The sequence below is a fragment of the Phodopus roborovskii genome, unplaced genomic scaffold, assembly GCF_943737965.1.
Source record: "Phodopus roborovskii unplaced genomic scaffold, PHOROB, whole genome shotgun sequence".
Classification (NCBI taxonomy): domain Eukaryota; kingdom Metazoa; phylum Chordata; class Mammalia; order Rodentia; family Cricetidae; genus Phodopus; species Phodopus roborovskii.
In genome coordinates, this window is record NW_026126433.1 from 22,937,973 (window position 1) to 22,952,415 (window position 14,443).

The following is a 14,443-nucleotide window of genomic DNA, read 5'->3' on the forward strand; positions in this document are numbered from 1 at the left end:
ATGGAAATTTTACATTGTTTACTCTGCCACTAATATGATTTTGAGGTTTCTGAATAAGGATGATTGCAATGTTTCAAATTACAGTTGCACAACATAGATGCTTTACTTTCTACAGTCTAAAAACTAGTCCTTAATGAACTGTTTACAACTGCTTCCAACATCTATCTGTATCAGATAAGAATAAGCTCTTGGTAGCTACATGAAATGCTGGGGCAAGCTGGAAACCAGAACGGTGGCTTTGGTCAGTAAAAGCAGAACTAGGAAGGTGAGGGCTAATGAGAGAGACTTCTATTATCTTTGTGGCATGAGACACTTCCTTAACCCTGGAAGTGCCTGAGATATCAAGGGTATTAGCTAGTGGATCACTCTTTATTTAATGGTGTCAGTTATAGTTTGTCTTGTGATAAGTCTAAATTGGCTGAGAAAAATTTATGTAAATGACTAAAAAGGGGGCTGCTTGGAAAGGATGGGAGAAAGTTTGCTGAGAGAATAGAAAGAATAGTTGGTTTATATTAATCTTTTGGGTTACCTCAGCTAAAAATCTTATTCATTAAAAATGTGAACTTGGAATGACAGTGTGTTTGGCGGGAACAGATAGGGATCTCAATGCAAGGACAGAATGAACCAAGAAAGACTAGTTACATCTGGATTGCCTCTATATGCTGTGTATCCCAACAGAGCCTCTGATCCTCCAAGAACCACTTATTATTGAAGGATATTACACCTCAAATGGTCATAAGGAAGATTATACATGAATCTCTTGTGCTTTCCATCTCCTAAATGGTCTTCCAATCAAAGAATGAAATTAACTACAATGACCAGTAGATTTAAAAAGCACATAGCACTGGATATGTTATGCCATTTAGTGAAATTTTTCCATTTGTTGTATGAAGGATGATACAAAAGTACATGGGGTCTTAAAATCCCTCGGGATTTTAAACACTTGATCTTAGAGTTTAATGACATTCCCAAATCTGAAAGATAATTTCTAAAATGTCACACATTATGTCATGACATTAGTCATGTACTCTGGAACTGAGGCTCACATACACAACCCATTGCTTTAAATGGGCAAAGAGCCGGAGAGAAAGCAGCCCTTTAAGAGGATGCTGCAAACGGCACCAGCCAATGAGATTTAGCAACATGTAGACAACTCTTTTGTTTGTATAATTTTCTGAAGAGAGAATGTGAAACAACTTCTAAATTTCAAAACAACAAAATTCCAATAAGTAAGCAGCTGTCAATTCCCTGAACAAAGAATTTTCCACAATTTCAATATTTCAACCCCCTAGGCAGCCTTACACTTGCTACTACACACTCCGCTCAAAAATGAGAGAGTCAGGAAAGCTTTGTCTAAGTGACTCTGGGAGATTTTAACAAACAAAAGCAGAAGATGTTGACACACCTACCCTCTACCAGAGGAGAATGCAGTGTGACCTCATGTCCTTGGACTAAGATGCACTTAGAATTTTGTAATTTACTTTTTGTTTTTAGCTTATTCCTGTATGTCAAAAGACACCATCTGTGTCAGAAGATGAAATAAAGATCTTTTGCTGACAGCTTTTGTTCCAAATAAAGTAGCTGAAGGAATGGTAGTCATAAAAAGAAAGAAAAGACAAGAAGGAAGGAAGGAAGGAAGGAGAAATTAGAAAACACAAGTCCAATCAAGGTAGTGATTTGATCACATTTTGATAGTCTTCTTTTTCTTGATTGCTATTGAAAATTATTCATCAAATTACTGAGAACCCAGAAAAGTATAGATGGAGTTCTCAGATGGAGTTGTGATGGGGAATTATTTAGTTTCAATATTAAGTACAATTAGAACATTGTATTTGGTAAGATAATTAACTTTATAATGCCTGTTTTAGGATTTAACAATTATCATTATTGAAGAAGAGCCTCACATTGCTATCATCTAATTCAATTCTGACTCTGTGGATTTGAAATGTTTTGTCCCAAGGACACTCATGTGAACCCTTAAAAATGACTGAGGAACCCAGTGAATTTTTATTTATATGGATTATATTTATTTGTATTTAATATTTCAGAAATCAAATTTGGAAGTTTAAAAACATGAACATAACTTATTTTATTTAAAGCTCATGATATATTCTTGCATAACAAATGAATTTTGTAAAAATAATATTTTCCCAAACCAGAAAAAATAGTAAGAAAAGTGGCATTATTTTGAATTTTTATAAATTTCCATAGTGTCTAATGTCCAGCTTAATAGAAGACAGCTGAGTGCTCATCCTTGCTTCTGACTTTTCTTTTATTGAATACCATATATCATGTAGCCTCCAGAAACTCCACTACTCACTCGGAAGACAATGAAAGTAAAAAGCCAAATAACATTTCAGTGTTATTATGAAAATAATTTGGAGCATGTGGATCCCTTCAAAGAATAGTAAAACCCCCCTCAGAGATTTCAAACTACATTTAAGAACCATCCATCTCAATAAGGAAATCCAATTTTATATTTCACCACAAATATCCTCTTCATAAGATTTTAATGGTGTCCCTGTTTTCCCCTTAAAACGACTTATACTGTTCATTTCTAGCAACAAAAGTTCTAAAGTCTTGGAGGGCACTTTGCCTCGTGGAATTTCTTTTCTTCAATGGTCTGAATGAGATTTTTTAAAACACTACTTTATTCGGGCAGAATCACATAAGAAATGCATTTAAGGAAAAGTTGTTCTGAGGTTAAAGCAAGAACTCCACTTCTATGGTTCCTATAGGTCAGATTTCATGACCTCCTATTGCCCTGCGCCCAGGACACAAGAGCCCACATTCATCTGACTCTTAGGTGTTAGAGCCAGACTTATATGAGAAAAGTTTTGACTTTTAGTTTTCTCCTGTTGATGCTGACCTCTTATGCAATAAACTGCCTCCTGTGACTGGCAGGGAGAATTGGACTGATATGGAGTTCAGGGAAGTATGCTGTTAATAAGCACTGGACTGTGTCTTAAGGTATGATGTATTAATATCTCATGCCCATGTGGGTTAGAATCCATTGGGTTGTTATTAATTGAATCCATTGATCTATGGTGGAGTGAGAAAACATGTAAATTGTAGAATGATCCATGTGGTGGCTGCACGGTTCACTACCTCCTTGGTTTTTTTTTTTTTTTTTTTTTTTTTTGAGACAGAGATTGGCTTGAAGAATAGACTTTTCACAGAAGTATGCCTAGTTTGTGAACAAGACTTTCCATCTGACTTTACACAAGGATCCAGCCATAACTTTCTGAGGTTTACTGTCATCATAAACTACCAAGTCACACAAAAACTGGCTTTCTGTGTCTATTTAATCACAATCTGAATTTGAGGTTGTATATTTACAACTGGAAGTACAAATATTTAAGCATTACTAATAAGGAAAATTAGCTTATAGTCTCTGAAATAAGGAACTCATTAGGGAACCTCAATAAGGAACAAAACCAGAAATACTTTATTTTAATCAAGGAAAACATACAAACTTAAAAACCCCTGAGCAAAGAAAAGCAGAGAAATGGCATTATTTCCTAGTTCCCCTTCTTACTTTTGATTTATATTATTTAAAAATATTTGTTTTTACATCAAGCATTTTTCTTTTCACCTCATATTCCCTAAGTTTGAACCCGAGGTGAATTCATAATTTTGTGATTATGACAGCAACCTGTTGCTATGGGAACATCTATGATTTAACAAACAGAATCATAACAACAGTGCTTTGTGCTATTTAGCATTTTTCATCTGAAGATTAAAAAGTATTTTGCAAACAGCATCTCAATAATCCTAGCAACCTCACTTTTAGAATGTCTACAGCATTTTCTTTGCTTTTATCATGAAGAGCTGAGAAGGAAATAGAAGGAGGGGTTTTTGCACAGATGCAGATTATCATCATCTGTACATAGACCTAGCTTCACTCAGGCCCAGTAGAGCATTACCTTGTTTTTGTTACAGAATTAGGGGTAGATCTATACATTAAAACATAGATATCAGTTCTGCAACTGATGGGCATGTCTTGAAACCAACCAGGACATACATTTGTCAATTTCCCATGAGCTTCGGTGTGTATCTGCAGTCGAGAGATTTACAGAAGGCATCCTTGAGGGTCTAGCATTTTAATAGTGTGAACGCTCATTACTAAGAAAGGTGAATTTAAACCAGGGAAGCTGTTTTAAACGTCAACCAAATATTCTTGGACAGTCTTCTACAGGAAACAGTCCTAAACTAACAAAGAGAATGTTCAGCTGGGTTAGCAAGGCTGACATCTCCTGCTTTGACTTCACGCTCCTGTAATCCATAACAGATGTCACATCCTGAAATTCAGAGTTCAGGATTGTGAACTATTGTCTCCAGCGAGATCATAAACACTTTTTATAGGCTTTATAGGCCTGCTAAGTCACACACCAAAAACACATTTTTAACAAATCATTTTGGTAAAGAAAAAAGAAAACAAGTGAAGCAAACCAAACATGAACACTTAAGAAATGTACCTTTGAACCACTTTACTTGAGGTGGAGGAACCCCTGAGGTTCTACATTCCATGACTGTTGTATCCCCAAGGGCCACCAAGAGCTCATCCTGAACTACCACCAGCTTTGGGGCTTCTGAAAAACACAAAGATCAAACAGTCAGCATCTAGAAAATGCCTTGAGGACTTTAAGTTTGCTGAATGAATCAATGAACACCACACCAGTACTCTATCTCCACTTTGATTAATAAGCAGAAAGGAACTCTCATACATGTATGTGTACAGATGCATATGATGGAAAACATGAATGTTGAGGCCAAAGAAAGGATGTTAGACAAAAATAATGACAAAAACATAGCAAATGATTAGGGGGAAAGGTGTAAAATGTAGGAAAGTAATTAAGAGCTTTTGCTGAAAAAGTGATCTATATGGAGACTGGCTCAGACAAATAAATCCATCGTGTACCCACAACACTAAAAGCACGGAAGAGAAGGGAGAACAAAATAAAAATGGAGTTGAAAGGGGGATAGTGTTGATATTGTCAGCTAAATTAAAACTTGAGACTAATGCAATTACAGATGAATTAAAAATCATAGTTTCTATGTGATTTTACGGGTGTTTATGTTATAATCTGTAATTAATCACCTTCCATTTTTTCTCTGCTTTTCCCCACCATGCTAAATATGGATGCCCATTCCTGTAATATATTTATTTCTTTATGTTTATAGTATGTGATTTTTGCTTTATTCCTTGGCACTAGCTCGCTCACACACTTTCTCTTATCTAAATGGTTGGAGACCTTTCTTCTGAGTGCTGGGATTAAAGGCATGTGCCACCAACGCCAGGGTTGGAGACCTTTCTAATCTCAATTTATGTTTGAACTTGAATGGAAGTGGGATAGTAAAATGACTAAGGACTACTTTGGTACAGATATTTGTGGGTTGTTTTGTTTTAGCACTCAGACTCCAGCAGAGAATTTGGTTACTCTGGGTATTATACAGCAAAGGAACTTGAATATTTGGCTTTTCCGTGAATAACACAAAATTTACTGCTGCCATACAGAATTCTGTTTTCATCACTAAGTCCACATTCTTCTCCTTGGTTACCTCTTCACCTGTTTTGTGTAAACATTTTTCATCCAGTTATTCTTGAATGTGAACCTGCCTCCCCTTAAATAATTAGTCTATGTGTCTGTCTTATGCCCACTTTTTCCAGGCTCTTGTAACATGACAATTTCATCACCTTCCATGCCAATCCATTATCTATTTTTATTGTGGCTTTCCTATACTTCTCTCCTAAACACTGACAGTTTTAATGTATTACCATGTTTGGAGTCAAGATGAACTGGGTGAAAAGGCAGACTATTTATTTATCCAAGTAAAGTATTCGCAATCTGCAACCTGACACTGACCATATCATGGTATTTTCAACTAATATTAGGAAGTTCAAATTAAATACAGATATGCTCTCAAAAAATATCATTATATACACCTTACTAAATGTGTCTTAAGTTTGGAAGGGAAAATGATAGATGGAACATAAAAATAATATGATACTCAGTTTTTCTTATATGTAGATAAATATAAAATGGAAGGTGAGATGAGAAATTTTTATTTTGAAGTTGAAATATTATTGAAAATGAGTCATGGTAGGGTATAATTCTGAGCACAGCCTAGAAGTCTTTCACAAGCTGGACACTTCCTTGATTTCTTTTGACAAATATGTTTCCTCATTCATGTACAGTATTTGCTTTAATCAATATGTGAAATGAGTGATACATTACAATATCGCATGCAATTTATCTCCAACATTAGTTCTCAGGAAGGACCTTTCCATTGCTTATGATGTTATTCACCCATTTTCATTGCCTTTTAAACTGATTATACTTGCCAATGTATCTGAGAGTAGAAGTCTGCTTATCAGTTCCAGCCACATTACTTGCCAGGCAACCATAGGTCCCTGCATCTTTGGGAACCGCATTCTTGATGAATAAAGTGCCGTCTGAGGTCATCCTATATCTTTGAATTTAAAAAAATAAAGCAAAATTTAAAAAATTTAAAATGTATCAATAGCATTGTATTATAGTATCAAAACACAATGGTACCTCCTTCAAATATTTTAGAATTATAGTTTAGTTCACTTAAGACGTCATTAAGAGCATCATGTTATAAGGAAAGATGAAATAATAACATAATAATAAAAACAATAATAGATAATGTCCTGTTTTTGAGACCAGTTGCTCTGATAAAATATCCTGACAAAAAGCAATATGGGGAGAAAGGGTTTATTTGGCTTACAATTCCAGGATGTTTCATCACCGTGGGGAAGTCACAGTAGGAACTCTAAGTAGCTTTTCACATCTCATCCACAGTCAAGAGCAGAGTGAGAATGCATGCATACATGCCTCTTGCTCAGCTTTTTTTTCACTCTTGGACAGTTCAGGACCCAGCCCATGAATGGTGCTGCCTACATTCAGAGTAGGACTTCCCACTTCAATTAACCCAGTTATGAAAAAACCTTTAGAGGCATATGATCCCAAATTTTCATCAACTTTTCTCTTTCAATAAAAACAAAGAAGATGATACAAACCCAGTACCTGTGTGAACCCATGATAAACATCTCATTAATGGTCCAGACAATCTTTGGTTTGGGATAACCTGATGCAGAACACATGATAGAGACCTCAGATCCTCCTGTGAAAGATTGGTTCTTGGGCATCACAGTGACTTTGGGCCTTTCTGTAAATGAAATGCAAGTTTGATGGTGAAATGTCATTTATATTGACATGAAATGTGTGAGCTTTACCAAGAGCTGCTTAAGCTGCTTAATAAAGCTACACTTTATTATTTGGAAGAGAACCCCATCACACCAAAGTCATAGATTTGGAACTATCAGCAAAAGAATGAGACTAAAAGAAATGAAAGCCATGGAAGCAGATTTCTCCTGGAAAGAAAATGAGCTTGATCCTGATGCCATGTCTCTGTCTCTACTGGTTACCTTACCCCATATCTAGGCTCTAGGTTTTGTCTGCTATTCTGAAACTTTCCTTTAAGCCATTTTTGTTCAAGAAAAGTCCTCAAATGGAGCCTTCAGCTCTTTCTAAACAGTGAAGGCTGATCTGGAGATATAACTTGTTTTGACTGTTGGCTTTGTTTGAATCAATCTTTCTCTTTCAAGAGAAAGGCTGAGGCCATGTCTTTCATACTATGCATCTCCCATTACCTTCCATAGCATTTAACATTTTATAACTTGCAGTGGGTTGGATATAAAAGATTCTTAACACAGCTGGTGGAATAATAGCCATTCTTCAATCATAATAACTGCCAGCCCCTCTTAAGACCTGGCTGTGTTGGTCATGTGACTCATGCATGCACACTCTCAAGACCTCAGTATAATAAGAAATGGCAGTGACTCAAATTATCTAATGTTTTCCATTTGTATGGACAGTAAAACACTTTAGAAAATGAAATTTGAAGCCTGCAATTTATTGTCAAACTGTAACTGTGATGTTGACACGGCTCCTCTACTCTCTGCTTTCTGTCTGTATGTTAGACTGCAAGAATTCCAAAGATGGTATTATCAAAGAAATAGTAAACAGTTCTCCTGGGGAACTTCTCCAGTTGGTGGAGTAAGAGGAAACAAACTCTCTTCAACAGCGTTTGAAACCGGAAGAGCCCATCAGTTCTAAGAGAAGCAAGCCGGTTCAGTTGGGTTTCTCTTCTGCAGTTGCTCACGGTTCTGTACACGAACCAGAACTGTGCTAACTTGAATACATAAGGCATTCCATCTCTGCCTTCTATTTCATTGAGTTTTCACTCTAGATGGCATTGAGAAATCCAATTAACAACCTAGACCTGGCTACTGCAGGTTAGTGTGCTTACATTCCTGAAAAGAAGTCCGTCTCCAGAAGCCCCTATTCACTGCAGGCAGGTAGCAGTGAAGCTTCTACACAAAAGAAGAACCTAATTAATGCTTAAATGCTCTCAGCTTAGAGTCACCCTTCTTTTTTTCCTGTTTACACTTCAGTTCTCAAATTATGATCTAGTCTTTGAAGTCAATGTTTAAAGGCTTTTCCCGGCCAGTGGACTTGTCTGATAGCCTCATTATTCCACATCTTCTCAGAGGACATAGAAATGCATGAGGTCAAGGGCAGACTGGCCACAGCCAGTAAGTTCACACTGAGATTCCATCTGGACTCCATCAGTTCTGAAAGGCTGAGGGACCATTCATGGTACAGGAGGTGTCACTGGCAATCCTTTTTTATTTTTTTTTTCACCTTATTGGATACTCATTTATTCATCCCCATCTTTCTAAAATAAAATGTTTCTCGTGGATAGCTCCTGGTAGCATAGAACTGCTGAAAAGCTTCAGGCAGCTCACAAGATTTCTGTCTAAACTTGGTGTCTTGCAATGAAGTCTGCCAGAATTGGCCTGGCATGTATCCCAGCAAGAATCCCACTGGTAGGCTCTGTGGTTCAGATATCAAAGTAAAAATAAATGTCAGTTACTCAAACCAGGATGCAGAGAGCAAAGAGGTTACTGAGCAAATAAAGCCTGAATGTAGGGTGCTGCCCAGGGTCACAAAATAAATCTGTGTGGAACATACAGATGGGATGACTTCATCCCACAAGAGGTGAGAAATTTACCATTGCCCCTTGAAGACTATTCTTGCTGATGATAAGAAAATCATAAAGGGCATAAGCAAACACAGGGAGGTAAACCTGGCTGCCCACCAATAAAGATGGTGAAAATGAGTCAGCCTGTAATTAGGTTAATGAGCACATAATACCTCTCGCTGCAATTGCTTTAATTTTTAATTTTTTAACCCATAGAGAAGTAATCCCCATTTTAGTAAAGTAGTTGAAATAGGGCATGAGTATGACATAGTTTAACTCTTCAGTGAAATGACCTCTTTAAACCACAAACAAATCCAATCCAAATATCCTTATGTATAAAGTTAGCCCCATTTTAGTGGGGAAGATACATCAAAGTTGGATTCAGCTAAAGTCCAGTCTTAAGTCCTGGGAGTAAGTGGTTGGTTTTTATTTGAGGTTTTCATTCTCATTCCACAGTTCTCACCAAATTTACTACAAACCTGTGATTCAGTGCCACCATCTTCCAAATCAGCACACCATTAGCCAATGCAATGGGAACATGATGTGATAGGGTAAGGAAACACTGATGCTTTATTTCTAAGTTATAACAAGCCAAAATATACATCTTAAAAATAATTTCTCATCAAAGATTCAAAATAAGTATATACACATTTCATAATGTAACTAGTTTTAAGTCCCAGGTGCCTTTATGAACTATTGAAATGAATTACACATTTTCATGAAAACAACCATCATTCCACCTACTAGGATCAGCAAACTACTTATCACCCCTTGGAAATTGCCAGGCTCATCCTTGCCATAGGAGATGTGTATTCTAACTATTGCAAATGGTTTATTGTTCTTGAGCCACTGGTCGGGAAAATTTCAATGACCATACCTAAGGATCTTCAAGTAGATTTAATAATCAAGGACAAATTAACTAGATAATTCTAGTGTTTTAACCTAAGCAACTAGTCACAATATTTAACCACTATGGGCATATTTAGAGCATTTGGACAAATTCCTGTATGTTTTTACTTATACTGTCAAAGATCTCACAAATAGAAATGCATTGTTCTGTAAAGTTAAAGGCTGCCTTTCTTTCTCATCAATTTACTGAAGTATAAAGGTAGGGTTAGTTTTGTGTGTATTATATGCAAAGTCCTGAGATGCTATACTCACTTTACAGATGAAAAATTAAAGCTCAGAATAGTTTAATCTTTCCAAAGTCTTTGAAAAGTAGAACTAGGAACAAACTTGGGTCTTGATGATTCCATGTTGCCTATACTTTAATACTTTAATAGAAGTGATATTACCTACTGCAGAGGGTTATGCTGGGTCAGCTATGTTTGTATACATAAAACAGAGCAATGCCTGGCTCTTGGAGGTTGCTAGGTAACCATTGCTTTAATTGTTAATCTTCCATTATTTGACAAAGCATGACAAAATAAGTAATGCAGAATTTTAAATACACATGTGCATATATACTATAAAATAAAAGCACTATCCTCAAATTCTATTTAAATTATCCATATATTTATAAATAATGCTTATTACTTCTCATGAAACTTAGGATTGTCTCCATATACTTAAAATTTATTACAAGTTTAAGTAGAAACCTAAAATCACTTCTCTGCTTTACTAACAGGGAAAAGAAACATGCTAATACCTATATAACCTAGTACATGTTAAAGAAGGGATGATGATTCAGTATTATATATTTATGTTCATGTCAATTTCATACCTAGTGAAGTAATTCTGGTCACCAGAAATTTACTTAATCAATCATCTGGTGACATAGACTAATTACTAACAGATATCCACACTTTCATAACATTGTAGAAAACATACTGATCCACCTAAAGGTTCTATAGGAATAGCATGGAGGAGAGTGAAGGCTGAGTTTGGCTCTCTGGTTCCTATGTTGCAGTGGCTCTGCAGATACAGCTACCTATTGAATGTATGGGGATGAAAACAGCCTCCTGTGTCATTCTTCACCAGCAAGAATCCTCGGGGAGTGGGAGTAGCTAAGAGATTCCCTAATCCTGTTACTCAAAAACTGGGAAACTGTTTGAACAATACTATAAAACTAACATCATACATAGGAATATATCTCATCACTTTTTCTAACTTACAAACCAGACTTGCACAAGCACTTGTAAATTGAGCAGCGACTGAATCATGATAACAGCTTCATTGTTTTTTGTGAAAGAATTATGAGATTGTATTGTAAGTTTGGGTTGAAAATGTAAGCAGCAATATGCTGGCATGTGCTAAAACTGGAAAAGAAAACACTTATATAATGAAATCTAAAACTAGGGATGTGACTCAAAGAAACCAGTGTAAGCGATGGAAACATGAAAGGTCAGATGAGGGACCCAAGAAATCACAGGGAAGGCCTACATTCAACCAAACCATCCAATTGATTCATGGTTTTGAGAATATTAGCTGATTTATTGTGCTCCAGAATCTACTTTTCATTGTGGATAACATATGTGGTAAGCATGTTAAATGGTCTATGAGATTCCCATGAACTATACTATATGAGAAACTGGAAAATAATTAGTATTGAAGTTCTGAAACTGATTTCTACTATATTGCACAACTGTTACAATGAATTTTACAGAATTCGATCTTTCTTCTAAACCACTGTGTTTGTCACAGAGAAAGGTAACTTCAAAACCTCGATTGAGTTTTCTGAAAATTGTAATTATGTGCTCTAGCCCATCCTGACAAACATTTATCTACCTACTAATTTAGGTCAGTTTCTTCAGAACTTGTTGACACTGTTCTCAAGGAATGACTTCCATCTCTGATTAGGGGAATAATCCCCTGGTGCTAACTTGAGTGCACAAAACTTGCACAATGAAAATGACATATTTTCACCAGGAACAATTTATGAGACACAAGTGTTTATGCCCCAAACTTACCCCTAGTTTGCAACTAGGAGAAAAGGCAGTGGAATATATTTCAATATTTGGAAGTTTTCCCTTGCCTACCAGAGAAGTCCCATCAGTGGCCAGGAATCCTTTCCAAAGAACCAGGGATGACAACTGAAAACAATTAATCAACCAAACAAACAAACAATGCCAACAAAAAACAGAAATCAGTTGCCTGGAGAAAGAAGCCTGTTTACCGAAATCCCAAAGGTAGGTAATCAAATAAGCATTTGCATGGTAGCACACACCTGTAATGTGAGTATCAGGAGGCAGAACAAGGAGAATAACAGTCTTGAAGCCAGTTTGGGTTATATCACAAGACTTTCTCAAAAACAAAACGAACAAAGGAATTTTTCATCGGTGAACTGAGTCTAGCATTCAGTACTTTGCCCATAATATGCACAAAAGCAAGCCTACCATTCTACCTCGATTAATTGACTAGAAGAAATGCATCCTTTAATCTTACAAAAAGTAAATTTTCCAAATGCTACCTCATCAATGGAAATATGAAGACATGGTTATACGGTCTCCCAAGTGGAAATTATTTCCTAAGTGATAACAATACAAGTAAATTTCAGTCATGGTTTCTTAATGTGACAGTTGAAGTAAGTTTCCTGAAACTTCTTTGCTGCATCTACCTTTCTTCTCTCCACAAACAGCAACTTCCACATTGTCCAATATGGTAGCCACGAATACCCCGCCCCCAACTCCTTCTCAAACTCATGACCTCTTTTTTTAATTAATATCATTACAGCTATATACATATGAATTGTATATAAGTACAATTTACTGAGTCTATTTATTGCATGTACGTGGTATTTGGTAACTAACTAGGGCGTTCATTCCTGAGGAAGATTAATTTTCCCAGCTACAGGCTACAAAGTATTAATCTGAGAGAAGAAAGGCCAATCCATCAATTTACCAGTAGGTGGCGCACTGGCAACAATAAAAAAATCAAAACTCATCTTGACAGATGCTGAATCTGCCAAAAAATAAAAATCCACACCCAAATGCAAATTTGATTATGAAATTCAGGTACTAAGAAAGCTGATAGTTTCAAATACATTCAATTATAAATTAAGGGTAGATTCCATAGAATCTTAATGCTTAAATATAATCTACAAATTACACAAAAATCTATATTTAATATTATTCAATGCTATATTTTGTTTCTTTTTAACTAGTTCATTTTAACTAGTTCTTAGCGATCATTTACACACTACTGTTTCCACTTCATGCTATTTTTTCTTAGCAAAATAAACCACTCATTTATTTAGGCATTGTTTGGAACTGTTTGTTTCAAACTATGTCAAGATAAAAACAAACAAACAGACATGGTGGATAAGGAGGATTGAGTTTTTAGAAAAAATGCTCTAACTTGGAAATTCTTCAAGTAAATAATGGCTATCAATGAGTATTGTAAGGTTTTTTGTTGTTTTGTTTTTTGGTCTTGGTTGTTCAAAACAGAGTTTCTCTATTGAGTCTTGGCTGTCCTGGAACTCGCTCTAACAAGATCTTTCCTTTAGGGGCAATTGAGATTTATATTTTCATTTGGCTTTTAAAGAACAGCAAATAAAAATTTGCATTGTTGCTTTATGGCTACTAAGTCTTTACAAAGGTGTCAGTGTCTCTAAACCCACTCTCGGCTACATCAAATGTCTATTAGCTCATAAGAAGGGATCATGGCATACAAACACATGAGAATCATGGAACCAAACCCAGCTCCATAAGACTTTTTTCAAGGAACCTTTAGAACCTAACAGTCATCTTTGATGGCAGACAAATTCATTTGCTACCTCACTTACCTTATCAGGAACACAGTTAAAGAGCATCTATCATGGAAGTCCAGTGTGAGGTTACAACCTCCCATGCTGTCACTTTACTCCCCACTTCCCTGTGCCACTTTTATCAGAACCACAGCTTTCCTTTTCCTTTATATTCCAATACATCAATCAGACCACACCTGAACCTTTTCCTTCCTTCTCCAGATTTATCATGACAGCATCACTCAGCTATTTTCCCTCTAGCTGCCTTGCCATCCTACTGAGGCAATGCCACAAACTCTGAAACCTAAGTGTTGTCTTCCATTCTATAAGAAAAGGGCTACTGCTGTGTGCAGGGGGCAGAGACAAGTGGATCTCTGTGATTTCAAGCCACCCAGGCCTTCATAGCAAAGCACTATCTCCAAAAGGAGTAAATAAATTAAGTTAGTAGGTAAATAAATAAACAAGTCTACACAAGCTGGAGGTGGGAGGAGAAACTGTACCACCACGAGAATGGCTTTCTAGCACTGCACAGGGTGCTTCCTGAGCCGGTCACACTTCTGTGGTCCCTCCTTGAGTAGGTGCTTTTCTCCGTTTGGAAAGGCTTCACGGACACCTAGTTAAAGCTAACCTACTCTTCAGGGAATTCCATAGGCATCAGCTCCTGGAGGAAGCCTTTCCTAATCTTCC

At 36.4% G+C, this 14,443-nt stretch overlaps 1 protein-coding gene across 1 annotated transcript in view; it reads right to left on the minus strand.

Moving 5' to 3' along the window:
- The window catches only part of Hmcn1 (hemicentin 1), a 429,789-nt gene that overhangs the window by 204,585 nt on the left and 210,761 nt on the right, over positions 1–14,443 (minus strand). Inside the window, exons 12-14 of the mRNA XM_051185954.1 lie at positions 7,053–7,194; positions 6,347–6,474; positions 4,479–4,592 (exon numbers count right to left, since the gene is read on the minus strand). Coding sequence (XP_051041911.1) covers positions 4,479–4,592; positions 6,347–6,474; positions 7,053–7,194 — 384 coding nt within the window. The remainder of the gene's footprint in view (positions 1–4,478; positions 4,593–6,346; positions 6,475–7,052; positions 7,195–14,443) is intronic.